A 24,900-nucleotide genomic window follows, 5' to 3' on the forward strand; every position below is an offset into this window, starting at 1 on the left:
GCTATTTATTAATTTATGTATTGTATCTTTTACAAAAAGTTTAGGTTTCTCCAAATTTTTTATTCAACAGTCAGTAACAAACTTAATAATCCCAAAATCCCTAAAACACAAAGTAATNTAATCCCAAAATCCCTAAAACAAAAAGTAATCCTTCTAAATTATTTGCCTTCATCATCAAAATCTTCCATGGTCATGTAACTATCCGCATTCAAAAGATATGTTTCGCAAAGATTCTTCTTTTCGAATTCTTCCCTTAATTCTGGATCTAGATGTTGGTTGATGATGGTAGCGCAGCGTAGGTCCTTCAGCGCATGCGCGAGACTTGAACTCAGGTTGTGGACTGTTATGGGTTGATGGGAGTACTTTTGCAAAGGTTCAGGGTCGAGGGATTTAAAGCTGTTAGGACGAATGAGGATGAGGCGAGAGCGCAAAGGTTTTAGGCAAGGGGTGTACTGAGTAGCTTGGATGAGCCGTGCCAACGCTGCGTTGAACTGACTGCGCACATATTGCGCAGACTGCGGCACACGGCCTAATAACGCTCGTACGCATACATCCACCTTCTCCTCCCACGATGAACCCTCGCTGAACGCCACCCCATACTTCCCGCCCATCAAGCCGAACATGTGACGGATTAATCCGTCTTCATCAAATCCTTGGAGCTCTGCCTCAAGAAGCATCTTGAATTGTTCTGGTGCGTCTCCAATACAGTAAACGATGCCATCGTATCCTGTGAAAAGAAATAAGCTTAACCAAGGGTTACACAAAATACACGAGTGTCCTGTGAGAGCGAGAGAAGCTAGCTTTTAAGAAAATTTATACTATTGCAATTTAATTAAGTGTTTATGTCTGATTTTCTCACCAAGTCCTTCCAGTATTGTTGCTAATTCCAATGCCACCAAGACTCCACTCTCATAGCCCACTAGGTAAAACTTCTTATTTTCGTTATAATTTATTCTCTTCAGCAGGATCTGAAAAAAAAAAACGTTTTTTTTTAATGATCGGTGATAAATAACAAGCAAAAAGTATTTTGGTTCAACTGGAGGAGAAATCATTATTGGCACACCTATAAGAGTCATATTTTTCTGGCAGTATTAATATAATTTACCTAGACAACGAGAAAATTTTCAACATTATTAGGACGAATCGGATGTACCCTTTTAGATAACCGTACTTATTATTCCCAATCATTAGTGATACTTGCAGTACTATAAATTAGTTTTGCAAATAGTTGTGATCGAAAACTCGGACTCACCTCAGCATATCTCTTAGCTGTCTCCTGAATACTTTCATCCAAAAAGTCAAGGCTTGGCTGCAAGACTAATGCTGCCAACTTGAGTCTCTCACACAGTTCCCTGAAGCGTTCACAGTGACCTTCCAACCCTGGGACGATGCACAACGTGGTTGCATTCATGTCGATCTCATCGTCTCTCTGTAAAAGTGTAATAGTTTTATCTGGATGATGAAGACATCTAGCTAGTAGCAAGCAAGAGCTCGTCTCATCATCGTTATTAGATCAAACCAGAAAAATGTTTGTTTAAACTTTTATAAGTAGGCCAGTAGAATTAAACAAAAATTGATCAAATCGGAAATAATTCCAACAAAAGATTTTATTGCTTTAATGGCTTCATTGGTTGCCCATTAAGACTCTCATAAGTTTTCGACTTCGACGGAGTTGTGCTTAAGTGGTGGGGGCCCTCGAAAGGGGCGATTTTTTGGTTTTCCGGTTATACCGCGTAAAGGACTTACCCTATCGAAAAGTGGTCTTCATGACGGTTGAAGGGCACTTAATCCTGCATTAAATAAGACCAAATTCATATATCTTGGACTAACCGTTCTCGTGCTTATCTTCGACAAAGTAGAAAATGTACTAATAATTAATGACCCTCTCCACGTCCAATGGCTCGTTACCTGCAGGATTCCAAGTCAGTACAAGGAAGAGACAGCAGCCAGCAGCCATAGTAGATAACAAAGAGTCGTTCAGGAGAGTGCAAGGAAGAGGTGCAGCAACCGTAGTTAAGGATCGGCTAAGACGAACAAGGATAGGTGAATCCAACTCGCGAGCCTTGACAGGGATACGCTGGTTAAGGCGGCCCTTTACAAGGCTTTGGAGCCTGCAGGTGACGAGCTATTGGACGTAGAGAGGGTTATTAATTATACGTACATTTTCTACTTTGTCGAAGATAAGTACGAGAACGGTTTGTACAAAACATATAATTTTGGTCTTATTCAATGCAGGATTAAAATTAAATGCCCTTCAACCATCATGAAGACCACTTTTCGATAGGGTAAGTCCTTTACGCGGTATAACCGGAAAACCGAAAATACGCCCCTTTCGGGGGCCCCCACCACTTAAGCACAACTCCGTCGAAGTCGAAAACCTAGGAGAATCTTAATGGGCAACCAATAAAGCCATTAAAGCAATAAAATTTTTTGTAGGAATTATTTCCGATTTAAAATCTAATTCTACTGGCCTATTAACGGTACAAGTAGTAAGAGTAGGTAAGTTCAGCAGTCATAAAATAGTGCATGGGCATATATTCTTTAGCCTGATGCTAAGGTAAATTTTTAGTAAATTCTTAGAGTTAATTTTTTCACTTTCGTCTTTCATTTTACTACGAGCAAAAAGCAAATCCTTGAAGAAGGTAAGCAAGTAAGAAAAAAGACAAGGATTACCATAGTAGCACAGAGTAAAGTGGGCATAAACACCATCTCCGTGGTAGCCGTTAACTCATCGGTATCCACATGGGTAAAGAAGATGTCCAAACCTTTGACCTCTTTCAATATTGTCCCACTGCTTTGGTCAATTTCTTGGATTCTACAAAAAATAGTCACAGTGTTATCATAACAAAATGAGTCACTTTATTATAATAAAATTCTTATGAGCTCTCATCATCTTTTCAATGGATATAATGGATGGTTGAATAATGGTGATGAGCATTTTTGTGCAATTTCAAAAAATTGTGATTTTTAGCAAAAATTTAGCAGGGAAGCGCTCGACGCAGGCCGCTACCAGTCGATCAACGTGAAAAGCATAAGGGGAGGCATATATGTTCAGCAGTGGACGTGGCTGAAATGATGATGATGATAATGATAATGAGATTTTTTTCAGAAAATTCAGCATTTTAAACCGACTTCATCTTACAAAAGTTTCGCCTTGAAATTATTTATTGTGGAGTTAGCTACCTAATCATAATAATTCATGATGAATTGATAGACCATCTACTTACTGTTTCATGCTTAGCAGAGGGATGTCGTCTGCGGACAAGCACATGTGGTATTCATCCTTGAATAGAGCAGCAACGTTCATCGCCTTTTCTTGGCCCACACCAATGTCTCTTAGAATTGTAGTGTCTTCTACATCCCTTTTAATTTTTATATCTGAGTAAACATACAAGGATATTAATTCAACTCTAATATCTACAGTAGTTTTCTCATTATTCTAGAATCAAGGTAAGTTGGATTTGTTATCGAAATCTGTTTTCAAATTACATAATATTACTAGCGGTAGTACAGTTAGCTGACAACTATGCTTACCAGCTGTAGCGACTATCTTTTGCAATAGCCCTAGTTTTTCGTCACATCTAAGATGCGCTTGAACAACGGTTATGGGTGACCTCACTGCGTTTTCCAAGGCATCCAGTGCGCTGCTCCAGGAAACTGCCATCTCAGACTCATCTGAGGCATTCAACTGCGAAAAGTTGAAAGCGGTATCATCATCATCATCCCCATCACCATTAGCATCATCACCTTTAGCTATCAGATCAAAACTTGTTTTGGAAAATTATTTTTAAGTTGTCGGAGTTGGAGAAGGATGACGCTAAAAGGTAATGAAACTTACCCTGTTTATTTTTGGTAGTATAATTTTAGTAGCTGGTAAACGGGCTTGCTCCCTCGAAATACAGGTTCGATTCCCAAATTCTTTGTCGATACTCATAATGGCAAAGTATCTGCAAAAATATTTGAAAGCGATCTTATTACATACCTGCAGCCCGTATTGAAACGATACTCAAGTTTAAATCCAGTCTCAAGAATAGATTTAATTGTGTGATTGCTATAAACATTCAAAATTCAAGATTTGAAGATGCTGAGAAGAGCAATGAACATACTCACTTTAAAGACAAACATATCTTCCTAGATAAAACATCCAACGCACTCAAGATTTCTTGATTACTTTTCTTCTCTGTTGTAGCTACGAAGTAAATACCTTCTATTGGGCCTTTGGTCACACAGTCTTTCAACAAGGTATGAATGTTTGAAATTCCGTTCAAAGCCACTGTTGAAGTCTGCACATCAATGTTTTTCTTTTCCCAGAATCTACAAAGTGATTAAAACCATGATTCACCAATTACTCCAAGGCAAACATTTCTCTTGCTATATTAATGGGACTAGTCCCCGTAGGCTTGCTTATACACAGCACATAAAAAGCAATTTAGTACTAAAATTGATTAACATACATAATAATTGATAGAAAATAAACCCAAAGGAGTTTATCTTAACGATTGACTGGTTGACTTACTGTTTCGTTAAAACAATAGAAGTAGGAGCTGTCGGAAGATGTAGGACTATTTTCTTGGCTCCACGCTCAATGAGTCTTTGAGCTAGTTGCAGACCATGATACTCGTCATCGCAGAATACCAGATGGGATTTATCTGGTGAACAGGTAATTCTGAAAAGAGAGAATATTATTTGATAACTTTCACGACGCCACCATCCACTCCCAAAGAGAGGAATGTATGGTCAACACCAGCAAACTCTTCTACAGGGTGGAAACGATAAGTGATCTCACTCGATTATTTCTAAACTATACAAGATATCGAAATACTGGTTACTGATCCTGAAAGTGCTTCATAAGCTCTTTCAAACGATACCAATAATAGGTTACAGAATAAACTGAAATTACCCCAAAATTCAATGTTTCCAGCTTCCATACTAAATGTATGGCGATGACACTATATTAGAAGCGTAATTTATTTTTTGTTAAATAATAAACTTAAAAAGTCGGTTAAATAAACTTGTAACTTGCATCTTATTTAAAATTATTTGTGAAATACATTACTTTTAGGTTTTACTTGCTATAAAATTATCAATAGATGAGTGCAATGACTGTGATAGTAGAAAATGTATGGAAGACGGAAACATTGAATTTTGGAATAGATCAAGTTTATTCTGTAACTTGATATTGATACCGTTGGATAGAACTCGTGAAGCACTTTTAGGATCAGTAACCAGTTTTACGATATCTTGTGTAGTTTTTAAAATAATGTAACTTTACCAAATGTATGGAAGCTGGAAACATTGAATTTTCGGATAGTTCCAGATTATTCTGAAACCTATTATTAGCACCGTTTGAAAGAGCTCGTGAAGCACTTTCAGGATCAGTAACCAGTTTTTCGATATCTTGTATAGTTTAGAAATAATCGGGTGAGATCACTTATCGTTTCCACCCTGTATATGTCATTAAGTCTCCACAACAGAAGCACGAGCACGACCCTGAATTTACCAGAGTTACCGGAAGAAGATTTAGCCAAAGCTCCTCACGCTGGCCAGACATAGCCTTGCAGTAGCCGTACTTGGGATGATCAAGTGGCCGGTGACCGGTTGGCCGTGCCATGTACCCCTGGGGAGACATCTCCACGTCGATAACTGGCCGATATTGTTGGAGGCCAAAATTCACTGTAAGATGTTGTGCCGTCAAGTAATTTGTTGTGCTAAATTACTTTTAATTACCTAGGATGCGCAGTCGGCGTGGTATCAGCAAGTCGCAGAAGCACGCGTCCGCGGTGACCGCTCGCTTCCAGCAAACGCAACGCACGCGCCGCCTCGTGTGGAGGGTAGGACACGCGCGTCAGCGGACGCACGTACCCTCGCGAGATACCCTCACTCACGAGTAACTGGAGTTTCTGTACAAGAAGTTTCAAAGGCTCTACCATTAGACTTGATGGCGATGTAATAATTCTGGTTTAAAACACTTATTTATTACTAAGGAAATATAAAATTTCTTGACACTGGCTATTGTGTAAGTAGGCAGACAATTTACAGTACCTACATCGAGTTTTTTTAAACATATGGCATCATCATGTTGTATTGCGACAAAAATGTATAGCCTAAGAAGCTGTAATCACATAATACCTAATAGTAAGCACTACTGCTGTAACCATTGAAGTACCTACTACGTAGTACATTATAACTCAATGGCTGTAAGCTGTAACTAGCCAAAGCTTATATGAGTAAAAGTTGTGCCACATACAAATCTGTCTACTTACTTTCATATTATCAAAAATGTTATGCGTAAACATTGACGAGAAATTAACAGTTATGTAGCTCCGATCCCCGAACAGGTGGGACATCCCGAAATTGAAGTTTTCATCGATTTGGGTTTCCAAAATGACAGCCAGGCTTGAAGTGGATCTGATGGAAGTCTGAAAGAACAGATGTAGTTAGATATGATAAAATAAGTAACATGATACATTACAAAATACTCTACTTGATAGGTACTATCACTAGAACAAGAAAATGGAACAATAGGCCAGTAGAATTAAACAAAAAAATGAATTAAATCGGAAATAATTCCTATAAAAGATTTTATTGCTTTATTGGCTTCATTGGTTGCCCATTAAGACTTTCCTAGGTTTTCGACTTCGACGGAGTTGCGCTTATGTGGTGGGGGCCCCCGAAAGAAGCGTTTTTTCGGTTTTCCGGTTATACCGCGTAAAGGACTTACCCTATCGAAAAGTGGTCTTCATGACGGTTGAAGGGCACTTAATCCTGCATTATATAAGACCTTTATATGTTTTGGACAAAAAGTAAGTAAGTTTGGACAAAGTAGAAAATGATCGAAGGCTAAAACCTAGGAGAGTCTTAATGGGCAACCAATGAAGCCATTAAAGTAATAAAATCTTTTATAGGAATTATTTCCGATTTAAAATCTAATTCTACTGGCCTATAACTAGCTAAGAATCAGACTAAAGTGACATGCATTGAACGAACGAAATTGGTCATGATTGTGATTGTTTGTAATATTTAGAATCGAGGTTTAAATCTCGATTCTCACTAAAATGCTTCAGTTCAGACTGAAAAGTTCTTAACTGTGGTCAATTTATTTATGAATCTTTTATTAAGTTATGCCTTAGATCAGTGTTTTTCGACCTGGGGGGTCGAAAAGGGCCTAAAATCTACCTCAATAATAAAATCAGTAAAGTTATAAAGTTATAGATTTGTCCGAAATCTAATTATGCAAATGCATTAATGTTGTATAGATTGAAATTATTCGGTTCCTACGACATCATCTTTGTAACATTATACGAGAAATTAATGAAAAAATAAAAATTAGCCAAGTGCGTGCGTACCGTAGTTGTTTCAGTAGCAATAAATTACGTCCAACTCGAACAAAAGATGGCACTTTTAACTTTAATAATTTGCAAACAGATCCCTAAATTAGAAACCCCTAAGACATTTTAAAGGACCTATATAACGTTACCCCACTCGTTGGTACTTTACATGTATGGGAGCTACAATAAAAAAATATATTTTTCAAAATTTTATTTTACCGTTTTGTCGGCGTGATTAATATTAATTATACATATCTCCACAAAATTACAGCTTTCTAGTGCTAACAGTTTCCAAGCAAAACCTCGGACGGACAGACAGACTTATCGAAACTTTAAGGGTTCCTTGTCAGGACTACGGAACCTTAAAAAGCGAGCGGTCAGGGGGTCTCAAAATTATTTTTCAAACAATTTTGAGACCCCCTGACCGCTCCGGGGGGGGGGGGGNATAAGTATGGGCATGTATGGGAGTGCGCACACTACGCCTATAATCGGGCACAACTATCGGCCAACTAAAAATCAACGGTGTGCGTCTACTCTTAGATTTCAGGTTTAAATGCTCACATTTCTTAGGTCTCCCTTGACACAGTTGATGACAAGATTGACGCCTTCACCTTTAGTGACGGACAGCACCATATCGCCAAAGCTGTTGTCCCGGGAGTTTCCTATTTGGTCCTCTGAAAAAGAAAAAAAATCATTTAAAGAAATATGCTGGAATGCACCATCTTACTTTAAGGGCTCCTGCACACGACGCCGCCACCGCGCCGCGCCGTCGCCGCCCCGCTACACTGTTTATACGCGCCGCGTGAACACCGCTGCCGCGCCGCCGCCGCGCCGTCGCGCTTTTACTCGGTGCGTATGGACAGTGCAAATGTGCGGCGACGGCGCGGCAGCGGCGCGGTAGCGGCGTCGTGTGCAGGAGCGCTGACAGTAACTATTTTTTTTTTTGGGATGGACTGTTCCGTTTAATCGCGCAGGAACAGTAACTATAATAATAACCGGTGTTTTTGTATGGAATTTGACAGATTTTTGACGTTTCTTAAAGTCAAAGTAAGGTGCAACTCAGCCTTAGCCGTGGCTTAGCGAATAGGTTAAACACGATATTAACGATATGCAAGACTGTGATTTTTCCTACCCACACAGGAAAAGCTTTATCACAGGTTGACGATGGAAGCGAGCTTCACATGGAGCTTAAAAGCTTTAAAAGAGGCTGATATAATGGTGTTAATTTCATTTTGCACCACATAATATGTATTTAAAAACGTGATAAATAAATAAATAAATATCCTTGGACATTTTACACTGCGCTACTAATCCCAAACTAAGCAAAGCTTGTACTATGGGTACTAGACAACGGATATAAACATACTTAAATGCTTTTTTTTTTGTAAATACATACTTATTATATGTACATAGAAAACACCCAGTCCAATACAAACAAATAAGTTCATGCACACAAATGTTTGTACTGTGCGGGAATCGAACCCGCTTCCTCCGGAATTAGTCCGTTTCGAACCACTACACCAAACGGCCGACTGACTGATACTTAAAAACATTACCTTTCAACTCGGGGAACAATCTCATAAGCAAGCGTTTCTTGTGCATATCGCTGACGGTGGTAAATATTTCCAAGCCGTTCGCGAGTGCGATCGCGATGGCGGCCTGTCCCAGTGCGCCTGCGCCGCCATGGACCAGGATGCTCTGATTCGCGTATATCTTGCATCTGATTGCCTGAAAATGTTCCATTAATCACAATTTATCTGATTCAGTTGCATGCATTCAAGAAACCACACTCAACTGGTTTTATCAGGACGCTAGGCAAGTACCTACATAAATAATAGCCACTCTATTCTACCAATCGCTGCAAATTAGGCATACTTACAAGGCAGTAGAAGGCGTGGGCATAAGGCAGCGGGACTGTAGCCGCCTCCTCCATGGTCCAGTGGTCCGGGACTGGCCACAGCAGTTGCGGCAAGCCTTTAAGGCGCTTGCTAGCGGATCCGCTCGGCACTATGCCCATTACGCGTACTCCCCTAAAATAAAACATGCCATTACGAATTTCTCCGATTTCTTTTTTGCGTATTCCGCAGAGATACGGCAAGTCTTCTGTATAAGGTTTTTACTTAAGCAAGTTGATCACACGACATACTGAAAACCAGCGTGGTGGCCTTCATTAAGATACGGCATGAGATATTATGTGTTTGTAATTATTCTGACTGTGGTCTTAGATAGGACCAGATGATTGCAACAATGGGGGCACTGTCTATATTCTTGACTTATGTTTATCTTGTGCTGTATTGCGACATTATTGATTTGTGATATCCTGTTGTAATAAAATTAAATACTTGTTTTGTACTGATGAAACTATCAAAATATGTATAGGTACCTATCAGTCACTCCACTGAAATCCATCCCGTAAGAATTCTGCACCTCGCTATTTACAGTGGGGAGCACGCCTATAGCCTTCTTCGTATCGTTATTGTTGAGACCGGCGAAGTAAACCTAAAGTTGAAAATTTGTTAAGAATATTATTTTGCTAAGTTGGAAAAATGTGTTTTTAAATCACCGGATTGAGCCATCTTAGACGCCTTGAGCAGTAGTCAAACACCTAGATTGTGACTTCAGTTGTTTCAATAGGATAGAACAAAACATCACAATTTCCCCTATTATTAAAAGCAAGCAATGAATTACAATTTACAAGCAATTTTGTTTTGAAGCTACAACTCATACCGTTACTCCAATCCCAGGACTGGAAGGTTCTGGCACTTCGAACCAACGTAGGGAGTTGAGGTCGCCAATATTCTCACACTGGAGGGCCACATTGCGGTGCACCACCCTGGATCCCTCCACCGCCAGAGGAGTGTAATACACTCCTCCCCATATCCCCTAGAACATCAAGAAAAATACAATTTTTCCTTAAATTTTTTCCTTTTGCTTGCCGAAATGCAATGCAAAAACACTCACGTTCTCTAGCACGTTAATTGCTAGATTTAGATCTGGGATCATATCCATATTTTTTTCTTCAGCGATTTTGTGGTTAAACATAACCAAATAGACATGGTTATGATGGGAATCTTTTCTCCATTTGCTGACCAATTCCTTGATTCCGTCTACAGGTGGATATGACGTGACCACAACGAGTTGCTGATTTGGTTTTAAGTTATTTCTAGATGATGATAGTAGAGCCAGATCAGTGTGACTTCGAACTGTAACGACTTTTCTGGAGGTCGGTTGTGCTGCAGTTGACCAACGAGCTAAATTCAAATAAGTATTTCCAATTTTGTGAGAAGATACGACCCGATAGAAAGGTGAAAACTCAGCGTCGAAGGTGGGACTGTTTTCCGCAACCACTATGAATGATTCTGGTGGCAGAATTCCAGCTAGAAGTTGTAACATCTGAAATGAAATGACGCAATGTTAAATGGAAACGGCATTGTCTATATTTCACTTTCTAGCCGCCTATATCTTTACTATTTGGTAAAATTCGGCCCATGATAGGTTGCATAAGAAAAATACCTAAATATTTAGTGTTAGATTTACCAATACTTACATCAGTGTCTAACACCAGTCGTTGAAGTAAAGTTACGCTGACGTTCGGCATTCTTTTCCCTTTTCTTTGTTTCAGTTCTAGATCAGTTATTTTTTCGTACTGTATTTTAATGCCCTGTAATCCTTCGTCTATGATATTTCTCACATCATTTTTAGTATCGTGCTCAGTATCAGTGAGTACATCAAGCACTTTTATAACGTCTTTGTTATCATTTTCTGCTACTATTTGTAGAAGGATTTGTAGCGAACTTTTCACCTGGTAAAAGATTCAACATTTAGACTTGTAATTTTTATTGAACTGACGTCAACAATAATAAAGTGAATTAGTTACTTACATCAGTCATGTCTAATTGGAAACGCGGGACAAAAGTTAATGCGTTGAGTGTCAACTGTTCTTTTTTAGATGGAGGTAAGTCTATAAACTGTATATTTTTCATTGAAACTCCACCGCAGCTGAAAACAAACAATACTGATGAAGATAACCACTCTTCAATAGTTAATTGATAAGATAGAGTAGAGCTCTTTGAAATCAGAGGTTCTAGGTTCGGTACAGACCTAGGTGGGACATACATACATGTAAGCGAATGAGAATCGGATTTTGGTCGGAATAAGCTTTTCACCCACAAGATGGACCGACGACCTCATAAAGGTAGCAAGCAGGAAGGCGCAGGATGCAGGCAGCTACCAACCGGGCGATGTGGAAGTTATTGGGGAAGGTCTATGTTCAGTGGACGATGTGGACGTCCTGTGGCTGAAATTATGGTGATGATGAAGCTTTTCATACATCAGTTTAACTTTAAATGTAATTATTATTGTACCTCGTAGTAGAATTTACTTCATCCACTCTTGCTCTCATCAAATCTCCATCACCACTGGTTTGTTCAGTAGTATGCTCTCTAGTATCAATTGTGATAGTTCTTATGTAGGCAGGTTGTGATAGTCCATCGCGTTTTAGACTCAAAGCATTCAATTGCAGTAGACCATCGATAAATGTTACCCAATTTCCATTCCATTTAATATTGGCTTCAGTGAAAGATTCATTCGCTTCTTGAATACTTTGGAAGTCATCTCTGAAATAGCCGAAAAGATGGAAGTAAAATTAGCCCTCAATAAAGATATTAAAAAAATCTGCTATAACTAGGTCAGGTACATTTGGGTAGTAGGTATAGAATTCCAAAAAACTGTTTCACCAGGTATATTTTGTTACAATGCTACTTTAAAACTTTTAAGTAAATTATGATACTTTACTTGTAACAATATTCTCTTTCATTAAGCATTTGATAAATGTCTCGGCAGCTGAATATCATGTCCTCTTTTTTGGTTGCTATGCTATGTTCTGAACCCATGATATGCGAATGTTTCATTTGAGAGGCAAAAATAAATCCAGTGGCTACTTTTGAAATACCATCCATTACCTGAAAACATTTTAATCAAATTATACATATTATTCTTCTCACATTTTTCTAACATTGGCGCTACTGCCTATTGCTGCGAACAATGTAGGTACCATTGGTAGGTACCCACGTTAGTCGGGTCGTCAGTATGTGAAGATCCCAACGTTGGTACCAATACCTACTATTTTCTAGATTTAGACGAGTGGCATTGGGACCAACGTTTGAGTCAATATGTGGAGCTGGTCTTATGTAAAAGCTTCATGTATGATCTACTAGCTTTGCGCCCGCATTAAATTTTGTCTGTCACAGAAAAACTTTATCTCGCGCGTCCCTGTTTCAAAAACCGTGAAAAACTATCCTATGTCCTTTCTCGGTACTCAAAATATCTCTCAAATTTCATTGAAATCACTCGCTTTCATCGAAATGGTTTAGGCGTGAAAGCAAGACAGACAGACAAAGTTACTTTCGCATATATAATTATTACAAGTAGTATAGACTAGTATAGACTAAAATAATAAAGAAAACTCACTTCAAATCGACCAGTTCCTCTATGAAGAGATACCTGTAGTTTTAATGGGGTCTGATGATTAAGAAATGGTTGGACAAATAGTTCGACTGCGTTGAATTTCACAGACATTTTCTTCTTCGTTTCCCCAGTAAACATCGCTAAAGTGTCCCACACTGCGACCAGGGCCGCCGCAAACGGATACACGTTTCGTCCTTAAAACACATTATCTTTATACTGAGGTAAAAAGGTTTTCGGAAAAAATTTCATTGAACAGTAAGGTAAACAACTGGGGTCCGTGGCCGAGTCCCCCAGTGTTCGACGCACCCGTGGTGGATGCCCTCGATTTAAATAAATTTAATATCATATTTTTTTCGGCTTTTGCACTAAGTACAGTCAACGAAAAAAGTTTCACAAGCTAATTATTATACTAAACTATGCATGTTTGACGCTATTTATGCAATCTGGGAGCAAAATTTTAACCCAAAACCAGCAGTAGTAAGAAGCAAAAAACTTTTGTAGGAATTATTTTCATTTCATTAGATTCATTTTTGTGTTTAATTCTACTGGCCTAATAAATATTTATTCGTTTATAAACATTTTTGTGCCTGACTGTACATTTGATTAAAAATTGCTTCAAATCGAATTTAACTGACCGGGGGCGTCGACCACGGGTGCGTCGAACACTGGGGGACTCGGCCACGGACCCAACAACTGCACGCATAAAGATTTCACGAATGCTGCTGAAAAAGCCACTCTTGTAGCGGAGTAAGGTGAAGTTTAGAGAAAGAAAGGGAATCAAAGCCTCTAAAAGAGTGTTTATTCTTGCATATTTCACTATTCTAGGAAATCACAAAATTGGCCTTACCCCTGATGACATTTCCTCGTAGATAGCGATGTTCTTCATCAAATAGAGTAATAACGTACTTGGTTGCTGCTGCTATATTCCTACGAGCTGATATGTATAATGGGAGATTCCTGAAAACATTTAACGCACCTGGTATTAGAAGAATTAGAACCATAACAACTATTTCAGTTTATTTTAGGTAAAAAGATAGCTCCTCTTACCACTTCTCGCTGTGCACCCATTGCACCAAATGTGAAAGAAATGGTGTTCCGGTTGAAACAGGGAATTCGATCTTTGGGTACAGAACTTGCACTTTCGGATTGTACCCTTCCATAAACAATCTGTAAATGGGAATCTTTGTTTCAATAGCCAGAAGTAGGTTATTATTATTTTTGTAAGATTGTAGAGCTGTTTTTCAGTGAAGGATGAACAACTTACGGTTGCCGCCAAATATTAGGACTACCATTCGATAATTAACAAGGAGGCATTAACTGCCGATGGATTTTAAAATAAACTTGCTTACTTACTTCATTTATTTATACTATTAAGGCTTGGTTGCACCATCTTACTTTAACTTTGACAAACGTCAAAAATCTGTCAAACTCCATACAAAAAGCACCGGTTATCGTCATAATTACTGTCAAAATAAGATGGTGCAACTCACTCTAAGTCGAGCTTGATATTTTTACGAAATATGTAATATACATTATATTATTATAGTAAGACAAAATGTGAAACTTGAATGGACAGATAGACTGAAGGGTAGCTGACAGTGTCTGAAGAAGCGGCTTAAGCCCATCAGTGGATTGCTCCAAGCTGAAATGTTGAGGATGATTCACTACCAGTCACACTTACTTTCCAATTCCTTCCAATACCAATAAATTATTATCTGGATGTCCACGCCGAGTCAGAGTAACGTTGTTGCAAGTTGATGGAAGCGAGCGTTTGAGGATCGCTTGCAGTAGTCCGTGAGGAGCTATCTCCACCAGAACTGCATTGGGTGGAATCAGTCGGGATGTTTCTTCAAATAGCACAGGATTCTAAAATCGTCAAAAATGACAGCATATCAAATTAGGTAGGTTAATTTGCTGGGAAATCGCTCCTATAACTGTTTGAAATGTATTTCGATAATTATTAGATTGACCATAACAATACCACCCGAATACTTAGAACCGTCGTCTTATAAAAATATGTAAGTTAGTAAAGAACGCTTATTCAAAACATACTGAGAACATAGCTAATATTTAAAGGGAAGGGTGCCTACATTAATCTTAACAAAAACAATAAAAAAAACATTTCAAAATGATTGATTTCAAAAAGATTGTTTGTTGTTAAAACAAGGAATTTGTATAAATACGGTTGCTCACCAGTAAATTGTTAGTATGGTACTCTGCAGAAGAATACTTGGCAGATGGTTCGCCCCATCGTTCTTGAGGAACGGATGTAGAGAGCCATTTTTCGCTCCGTGGCTTTGGGGTTTTCATAACTTCTGTTAAATACTTGAATAAGGTTGGCCCTGGGTGGAAGTTAAAACAAAGAACAAAAATTATGTATTGATAACTAACTACCTACTCTTGAAGGATTCATCGCTTTTCTGATCTTGATTAAATGATGCTGAATCTTGAGCTACTTACTTACTCGTAGTTTAGTTGTGGAAAGATAAATAATCTTAATTTCTTTCTTTCTTTCTAATGTCTTTGTCTGTGATTTTTTTTATTGTTTAATTTGATTACAATAACCGTGGTGGAAGTCGCGGGAGGTGAATGGATGCGGGCGGGCGGGAGGACTGATCTTTGTGGAAATCCTTGGGGGAAGCTTTTGTCCAACAGTGGACGTCATTCGGCTGAAACGAACGAATGAACAATAAATTGTAGAATTTTCCAAAGTTTTTTGAAACGCAGATATTTGAGCTCACCTGCATCAGCGACGTACCGCGAATGGTAGGCAATGTTCGAGCAAGCAACCTCTTTAGCGAAGATTCCCTTAGCAGTAAGAGAAGCTACGAACTCCTTCATCACACCAGCAGGGCCTGAGATGGTGCTGGACTCGGAGGAGTTATGGCAAGCCACTTCTATTTCTGGAGGGAGCATCTTCACAATCTGAAAATGTTTACAAAACCGGGGTTTTTATGGTCGAGTTTTTTGCAAAATGAAATTTTGGTTCCTTTAGACAATTTCTGTTAGAAACAACTTATGAAATTACATCAGCATTGAAGTATTTTCGTTTGAAATTATTATCAAAAATAGTGTTTTTTTACCTGCTGGTACCCAAGACCCACTGCCGCCATGGAGCCATGGATAAAGGGTGTTTCTATGGACACCAAGCCCCGGCTGTAAGCGGACAAGATCATCTCCTCTGCGGTGATGCAGCCGTCGGCGTACGCGCATCCGACTTCTCCAACGCTATGACCTATTTAAGGTGTTTTTAAAACATTTGATACTATAGTAAAAATCTCACCAAAATATATTCAATTCAAATGTCGTCAAGATGAACCGTAAGGCTTGTACTTTGAAAAAGTTATCCGATCTCATATCTAGAGTCAAGCTTCTAACTCTACACGCCCTAGAACCTTTTTTGACTGAGATCAATATAATTATGTGGCAGGGTCGATTCGTAATTTACATGGGCGTAATGTGAAACATTAATTCACTGTTCATTACTTTTCTAACATATAAACGGTAATAGTCTTTGTGACTTGTAGTAACGAAAATTCACGCAGGTGAAGCCGCGGGTAAAAGCAAATTCCCATTGAACTAATCTTCATTTGAATATGAAATATTGTATGCACATTGATCTGAAATAACTATTAATGTGTTCAAGAATTCTTACCGATAATTTTATCCGGTACTAGACCTAAAGCTTTCAATACATCAGTTAGGCCTATTTGTATGGCAGCTATCCCGACGAAGGAGTGCAGTATGTTGTCGAACGTGGTCTTGTCAGGAGAAGTTATTACGTGGACTATGTCAATACCTTTAGGCTTTAACACTTTATCGCATCTGAAAATGAGAACCATAATTAAATTGAGAATCTTGGATGGTATTATAATCTTGCTATTCACTTCTGCTGGATTACATTGACTCTACCTACATTATCACTATTCATATTTTCAAAATCCCACTGTGGTAAATGTCAAGATTTACGAGTAAATATGCTATTTAAAAAGCGGGAGGTGGAGATTTGTGGAATTTTTTGGAGGTCTTACTGAAATGATGATCCTATCAAAAACATTTTCATGTAAAATGTTTCCAAGATCCACAATAGCTCGCATTGTGAAAATGTTATGAGATTTCATGTAGAGCCAGGCTTCTAACTCTACGCGTCCTAATTCTACAAGCCCCAACTAAGCCCTACCCCTTAGTCAAAATGTTATGGTGTGGTGTGGCTTTGTCGTTTTGCTATCGTCTATGGTCAAACCGACTGGTCTGATAATGGAGCCGGAAGATAGCCATAAGAACTATTTGATAAAACAACAAAACGTGTCGAGTTTGGGCTCTTTAAATTTGTCTTGGAAATTCTTTTTAGACCGTTTAAAAGGAGTGGTTTTAAAAATTAATTTCCTGAAATCGTACCTTTGTATAGCCTCGCTGAATATGGGGATGCGCATGAGTTGCGCGCCCATGCCGGCCCACTGTGAGCCCATGCCGCTGTACACGAACCACAGCGGCTTTTTAGCGGCGTCGAAGTACTCGCACTTCTCTGTTATGCTGTACGTCTTCAACTCCGCATTCGTGTCTTGAATACCAAAAAAATAAGCAAAAGAACTAAACAACTAAGAAGCTTTACTGTAAAATTCATCAGACTAACAAAGCTTTTGAGTGGAAAACTTGGGAAATTCACTATTTCGTCTACTAAAGAAAGAAATAAAGAAATAATCTGCATTATGCAGTAGGAATATTGCAGATATACTTGATAATAAATAGATATTAGATAGCTACAGTAATACCCAACAACATTGCTTCAGCAACTTAATCACAGGAGATGAATCAACCATTTCTAAAAATGATTTTCGAATTGTACACAAAGAATTGGTAGATGGGTTTATGAATCATGATTCTATGATAGTCGTCATTTATTTGATGACAACCAGCCCCCGTACTCCCAGCACCGTATCACACAAGGAACAGGACTATTCCCACCTCTCGTTTCCACCGCTGCAATTCCTGTGTAGCCAGGATCTGCAGCTTGACCGGCATTAAAAACCCAACCAGTGAAGCTCAAGTTTGTCCCGGGGGAAATTTAAACTGTCATTGGACCCGCAACGAAATTAATTAGAAGAACATAGGAGGAGTTCGAAGTTAAGGATCTACTTTCATCCAATAAAAAGCGGATGATATATGACAAAATAAAGCTTCACACAAGAGAAGACGAAGGCTTACATACAGTTAGAGAATATTATTCAACTTCCAATACCAAGTATAGTAAATCCTCTCCCAACATGTCCACTGATTCCCGTGCAATGGATATTGTGCAGCAGTGCCAGCTCTTCAGGGTCTATCGGGCGGCTCTTCAGGTCATCCAGTATCAACTGCACTGCTGACTCTTGTCTTCCCGAAACTGTTACCAGGTATGGGATACTGGACTTGTATTTGCTTGGATCCTGGAATAATACAGAGCTACGATGCAGTAAGTTTTTATCTTTGTGTCGTTATCATCATCATCATCATTTCAGCCATAGGACGTCGACTATTGAACATAGGCCTCCCCCAATGATATCCATGTTGATCGATATTTGTGTGAATGTGAAAAAATGAAGTGCAATTTTTATATTTTAACAGGGTCCCCATTTGACTGCAATTTGCTCTTTACTTGTCTCTTTATCTTTTGGACTCTACCAGCACTTCGAGAAAAGCTGAAAAGAAAGGTTGCTCCCTTTCTGAAACTTAAGACGGGTTTATAGAATCGGTATCCTACCTTGTTTTATTAGACCTTACCTAAGTCCTAAACATTCTGCGTTGACTATTTCATTAGCATCATCATTTCAGCCACAGGACGTCCACTGCTGAACATAGACCTCCCCATTTGGCTGTTTATGTAAAATGTACGAGTGACTTACTTTTGGTTTATAGTGTCCATGCAACAAAACATGGGCATTGCATCCAGTAATCGATAGGCTGTTCACAGCAGTCAATCCCCTTTGAAAGGGCTGGTGCTCCGTCAATATTTGGATTCGACCATCTTTCAAAGCTGCGATGTCCATCCGGGGTTTTGAGTAATGGAGGTTGGCTGCTAATTGGCCATTGTGGTATCCCAATAGCACCTGGAGAAACAATAAAACCCATTTATATGCCACAATGCCTGATCATTCTGAATTCCACGAAGTCTCAAAAATGTCATAATTAATATCGATTTTTTTGTATTTTTTTTTTTTATTATATATCGATTTTTTTTATTATATCTGTCTTTGGATCCTATACAATACAAATAGTTTAACAAGTATAACGTATTACTAAACTTGTTCCTACGGCAGTGGAGCAGTGCGAGAGGGGTGGTTTTGTTACGTCAAAACATCAGCGCTACTTTAGATGTGCTTCAGAATAAATAGCCGTGTTACAACATCAAATGTAAGTGACGCACAGGAACAGCAGAGGATTCTACTTAGTTATGCGCTATACTTGTAAAATTACAACATCTGACCTTTGTTATAGCTGATATCCCAGTAGCTGCTTCGGCATACCCAATGTTGGATATCACGCTCCCAACCAGCAGTGGATCCGATCTGTTCTCACAGAACACTTGGTCGATCACTTCTAATTCTGATTTATCCGCTTTGGGTACCGCTAAAATCATGATAAGATTAAAAAATATTAAGAATGGTCTTACTAGCGACCGTCCGCAACTTCATACGCGTGGATTCCGTTTTACCCTCTTAGGGGTTGCACCTTCGTTCTAAAAGGAACCCCCATGCAAATGAAATTCTTAGCAATTGTACTCGTACCTATTTTCTAAGATTTTATGATGGGTAAGTGAGTCAATGACCTTTCGCTTTGCATATTAGAAGAGTATAAGGGCCCTGTTGGGCACACCACTGAAAAGGATGATGGGCACAAATGTATGGAAAGTGGTACCCGCTCCAATAGCCATAACCAATATATATTTCAAAAGGCCTTTAGATGTAGAAAAATGTCTGCTATGGGGCCAGTTCTAATTCACGTTTTGAAAGCAGTAATTCCAATAAGTATTATATGAAAGTATAACACAATCATCCATGTATACGAGTATGTACTATGGCGAGAATCTATTAATATAACTAAAATAAACATTGAAAAGGAAAGGATTATACCTACGATGAACTACCCAAGCCATTAGCCCTTTATTCGCTTTCATCATCATCATCATGATCATTATAGCCATAGGACGTCTAGTTGAACATAGGCCTCCCCCAATGATTTCCACAATGGCCGGTTGGTGGCGGCCTGCATCCAGCGCCTTCCCGCCACCCTTTATGAGGTCGTCGGTCCATCTTGTGGGTGGACTTATTGGGTCTTGTGGGTTTATTCGCTTTAGCAATCCATAATAAAACCTTTAAGAAGTAATAAAACTCCAACCCCTTTATTAATAAAAGTTACACCCTAGTTGAACTCTGGCTTAAATTGTCATTTGGTATGGAAATGTTATTTTAATCCAAGGTTCACCCTAGGTATAACTTTCTATTAATAAGGGGGTACTTAGTAGTTCTTCAAATAAAAACATTTATTTCACAATTATCCCTATTAATAATTATAGAGTTAAGGAAGGATGCTGGAGCAGTAAACCCTTCATGCCTCGCATAACCTAAGTACCATACGATGGACACGAATGATACTTCGGTTACACAAAAAGTAAGTTTATCTCAGAACGCAACCAGATCTGAGGCTGGTGGCCATAGTAAATGTTGTTCGTCTTGGTAAGACCTATCAAATGACACTACAAACATAACCATTGGAGCCGGGTACCATTTTGCAAAAAAGTATGTTTATCTTCGAACACAACCAGATCTGAAGCTAGTGGCCATAGTAAAAGTTGTTCGTCTTGGCAAGACCTTTCAAACGATACTAGACACATATCTATTGGAGCCGGGTACCATTTTGCCCATTGTCCTTTGCAGACATTTATAAAGATTACAAAGTAAGATAAAACATATTTCACTATAGCAATGTAAGAGGGAAAAGCAACCTACATAAAACGACGCCTAATTTTGTGATATTAAACGTTGTATTACCTGATCCAAAAGCTTCAACATACTCTACATCCTGCGGCATTACTCCGGCTTCATCGTAGAATTTACTTAAAAAGTTCCTCACAATCTTTGGGTCTCTATAGAAACCGAACTGTGGATTCTTTTCGTTGCCTAAAGACAAGAATTCACTTTTCACGTGCAAGACTTCGGCGTAAATTCTGAAAGAAATGTTTATTATCTAGTAAAACAGCAGAAAACAACTTCAGCCATTCAGCCAGGGTCAACTGACCTGAAATTCATTAATTCATTAAATTGGCAAACAAATATATAGTCACTGGTTTGTCTCCAATCTATTTTTGTAATTGAAAAAAATAAATAGACGTTAATGATGATACTCAATTTTATTAGAATTACTTATGTCTTCACTACTGTAGGAGGACGACTCTCTCTGATTTACCAGAGGTAAATGAGAATTTTGTTTGCACTCCCCACGCTGGCTAGACATGTTAGGAACCTTACTATGCAGATAAAATCAAATTAAAAGTGTGCTCACCTTAGAGCGTCTTTCGCTTTCTGTAAGAATAGCACGTTGATGGCGTCAGACTTCGCGCATCCGTCAGCATCCTGATCGAATGACTTGGTTTTACCGTCCATGCAGATCTTTATAGTCCTGATATAGAATAGATAAAGAATAGTTATCGAAATTTCGACGGGTTTATCCAATGTCTAAGTAGCTCAGATGGAAAATCAATCGCCCGGCAAGTGAAAGGTCGTGGGTTCAATTCCGACCTTAGGCAGTTAGTAGTAATTTTCAAATTAGTTATCGAAAGACTTCACCTTCCATACTCAATGTTAATGTTAAATAATAGTCATCGAAAGACACCAAAACTCACCTTCCATAGTGTACCGAAGACTGCGGGTGCAAAGTCAAGTTGGCCCCTCCCACAATGGCCGCATCACACTCGCCACGGAGCATGGCTTGGTAGGCCTGATCCAAGGCCACAGTGGAGCTGCAGCAAGACTCATCGATGGCCACGGAAGGCCCTTTGGCGTTCAGCCAGTAAGAAATGCGATTCGCAAACATGGCTTTGCTACATCTGTAAAAAATATCCTTGGTCATTTTAGACTGTGACATCTTCTTTTTTAAGATTTAAGTCCCGTTAACCCCCTTTGCTAAGCTAAACAAATGCTTATGATACGAGCGGGTCCATCACAATCAAATAGTACAGCAGCGGGGTTCGAACCAGTGTTCCTCAAATCTCCTCCTCAAAAATATCGGTGCCAGATATTTTACAATGCAAACAGGTGTTCATGACGTATACAAATATTAATTTATTCTGTGCGGAAATGAAACCCCTGACTCGGTTGATAATTTATTCACTGCTTTATTAATAAATACGGAAAGATACAAAATAAATTAACTACGATATCTTTCCCCGCGACGGTCCGCGTGAGTTTCGGTCTGTACAACTTTATTGATTACAAACAAACAAACAAACAAAGCGGATACGCTTGCTCTCATACAGGAGGTACCTCCCATATTTGCTCCAAGCGGTGCAAATATGCAGTCCTCAATGAGAGTTAATATTTGTGCCGTTTGGGGTTGAGACTATGGGACCATGGGGTCCAAGCGCCCGTTCCTTTAATAAGGAACTGGCAAAGAGGCTCATCGGGCGACCGGTGATCAAAAGGCTGGCAGCTATTTCAGTCAGAGAATTAGCCTGGCCATTCAACGTGGCAATGCTGCCAGCCTTTTGGGCACCATTCCTGACTGCGGCACTGGTGGTGACGTATTTTTTATTTTGTAAATAGTTTTTGATCATTAGTAGTCCAGTAGAATTAGCTTTTAAATCGGAAATAATTCCTACAAAAGATTTTATTGTTTTAATGGCTTCATTGGTTGCCCATTAAGACTCTCCTAAGTTTTCGACTTCGACGGAGTTGTGCTTAAGTGGTGAGGGCCCCCGAAAGGGGCATTTTTTCGGTTTTCCGGTTATACCGCGTAAAGGACTTACCCTATCAAAAAGTGGTCTTCATGACGGTTGAAGGGCACTTAATCCTGCATTGAATAAGACCAAATTCATATGTTTTGGACAAACCGTTCTCGCGCTAAAGTTCGGCAAAGTAGAAAATATACGTATAATTAATGACCCTCTCCACGTCCAATGGTTTGTTACCCACAGGCTTCCAAGTCTTGAAAAGGGCCACCTCAACCAGTGTAACCCTATCAAGGCTTACGAGCTTGATGCGCCTATCCTTGTTCGTCCCAGCCGTTCCTTAACTGCGGTTGCTGCACCTCTTCCTGGCACTCACCTGAACGACTCTGTGTTACCTACTGTGGCTGCCCCTCTTCCTTGTATCCTCCTGCATGACTACGTTGCCTAGCCGTATGCCTGAAAGGTTCGACGCGGTAAAGCCGGAAAACCGAAAAAACGCCCCTTTCGGGGGCCCCCACCACTTAAGCACAACTCCGTCGAAGTCGAAAACTTAGGAGAGTCTTAATGGGCAACCAATGAAGCCATTAAAGCAAAAAAATCTTTTGTATGAATTATTTCCGATTTAATCAATTTTTGTGTTTAATTCTACATTACTGGCCTATAGTAATTTTAAAATTTTAGTTTTCTTCTTTATAATATTAGTGTAGATACAGAAGAACTTGCTGACTAAAATGCTGTTATAACTATCCTTCCTTTCTAGATCCTTTGTTCTATTTTGTTCCGGGACCCAAACTATCTCTATACCATATTGATCTAAATCGGTTTATTATTTAGCGACACAAAACAATATCAAGTAAAATGATAACCAAAACTAAATAAAGTAAGTAATGTGCGTATCACCGAAACGGTATCCACTCAGCATCATGTCGAGGTGTCGTAAGGAACACCACGACGCTGGTCTTCCGTGGATATTCGAAGGGCAAGAGGGACTCCTATGACGCAGCAATACTACTCCGATTGCAGTTCAAGTAACAGTGGTTATCATTTTAGTCAATAAAAGTAGTGTATGGATAGGTATACATACTCGTAAATAAAATTATGTGTTTATAATACGTATTACGTACCCAGCAATTCCAAACCCAGTCCTGCTACTGGCTACGTAGAAGCAAGCTTTCTCAGTTTCAGAGAAGCACGTTCCGACATATACCCCTACTTTCTTACCGGAGAGATGCTCAGGATTTAAACCTACAAAGAAAAGTAAACTTTGGTACTGTTTTACTGTTCTGCTAGAACTACCTACAACCCGGTCGAGTTAACTGCGAACCTGGCAGCCGTGACGTTTCATCGACGCTTTAAGCCTTGATCACACGTACAGAGTAAACGGGCGAGACAGTAAAATGTTTACTCGGTCAAGACAGTGATGTAAGCGAGTAGCTGTTCAAACGTGTTTTGAAATTAGCACAGTCAGTTCAGTTCTATTGAGTGAGACTTTTCTTTTTCTCTAATCTGTGGACGTGACGTCAATCATTTGGCCGAGTGGCGAGTGGCGAGACAGTGCACGCTCAGACCTGCCGAGTGAGCGAGCGAGACAGTGCGGGGAAGCAGGAGGGTGGACACTCGGCCTAGTAAGTTGAAAGGGAGTCGAGCGAGCTACTGTCTCGCCGCTTTGCTCGGCCGAGCACTCGGCCGATCACTCGGCGCGCTATGTTCATACGCACCGAGTACTCGGCCGAGAGCACTGTCTCGCCCGATTACCCGATTACACGTGATTCTGTGGTACGTGTGATCAAGGCTTTAGAACGGACGGGTAAGTAGAGGGAGAGTCGAATTCAAGTGAGGTGCGCAGTTAATTCTATCGGGTTGTAGTGCGAAAATGGTTTTCTGGTAAGTACTTCTTATTTTTTACTCTGTTTGAAGGCTTCATTAGAATCAACAGCTGATTCTTAAAAAAAAATTCACCATTATACAAAATAATGACAAACTTCGCCTACATTGTTTAATGTTTATATTTTTTGCCTTTCTCACCACCTAAACGGAAAATCACTTACCAGCGTCGTAAATAGCTTGGTAGGTCTGTTCCAACATCTTCCTGGACATGGAATCCATGGTGTGTCCAAGCCTGAAGTGGACTCCGAAGAACTGGGCATCGAAGCGATCCAGGTCAGGCACGTTGCCCGAGTATTG

General features: G+C 39.4%; 1 protein-coding gene across 1 annotated transcript; it reads right to left on the minus strand.

Moving 5' to 3' along the window:
- Positions 1 to 24,900, minus strand: LOC114351872 (fatty acid synthase-like). Its single transcript, XM_028303217.1, has 39 exons — positions 24,765 to 24,900; positions 23,841 to 23,961; positions 21,673 to 21,876; positions 21,333 to 21,449; positions 20,822 to 20,997; positions 19,258 to 19,400; positions 18,677 to 18,880; positions 18,034 to 18,220; positions 17,193 to 17,355; positions 16,450 to 16,619; positions 15,878 to 16,029; positions 15,536 to 15,719; positions 14,988 to 15,136; positions 14,476 to 14,660; positions 13,842 to 13,961; positions 13,642 to 13,751; positions 12,798 to 12,988; positions 12,123 to 12,289; positions 11,693 to 11,944; positions 11,210 to 11,327; positions 10,876 to 11,130; positions 10,290 to 10,721; positions 10,056 to 10,211; positions 9,712 to 9,827; positions 9,208 to 9,358; positions 8,885 to 9,056; positions 7,890 to 8,002; positions 6,264 to 6,419; positions 5,728 to 5,900; positions 4,517 to 4,666; positions 4,111 to 4,314; positions 3,839 to 3,947; positions 3,535 to 3,688; positions 3,228 to 3,378; positions 2,674 to 2,815; positions 1,253 to 1,429; positions 860 to 968; positions 145 to 727; positions 1 to 112 (listed from the first exon to the last, which is right to left on the minus strand). Exons 1-38 carry the CDS (start codon positions 24,820 to 24,822, stop codon positions 159 to 161), a joined length of 6,660 nt encoding a protein of 2,219 aa, XP_028159018.1. The 5' UTR covers positions 24,823 to 24,900; the 3' UTR covers positions 1 to 112; positions 145 to 158.

Source organism: Ostrinia furnacalis, unplaced genomic scaffold, assembly GCF_004193835.3.
Source record: "Ostrinia furnacalis isolate ACB-3 unplaced genomic scaffold, ASM419383v2 OfSCF1217, whole genome shotgun sequence".
Taxonomy (NCBI): Eukaryota; Metazoa; Arthropoda; class Insecta; order Lepidoptera; family Crambidae; genus Ostrinia; species Ostrinia furnacalis.

Excerpts from the sequence above, each read along its gene's own strand:
- LOC114351872 (XM_028303217.1), bottom strand. The coding sequence starts at position 24,822 with ATGGATTCCATGTCCAGGAAGATGTTGGAACAGACCTACCAAGCTATT. Across the intron at positions 21,450-21,672 it reads TCTTCGGTACACTATGGAAG|GACTATAAAGATCTGCATGG; the intron begins GTGAGTTTTGGT and ends ATTCTATATCAG. Across the intron at positions 14,661-14,987 it reads ACCATACTAACAATTTACTG|AATCCTGTGCTATTTGAAGA; the intron begins GTGAGCAACCGT and ends TGACGATTTTAG.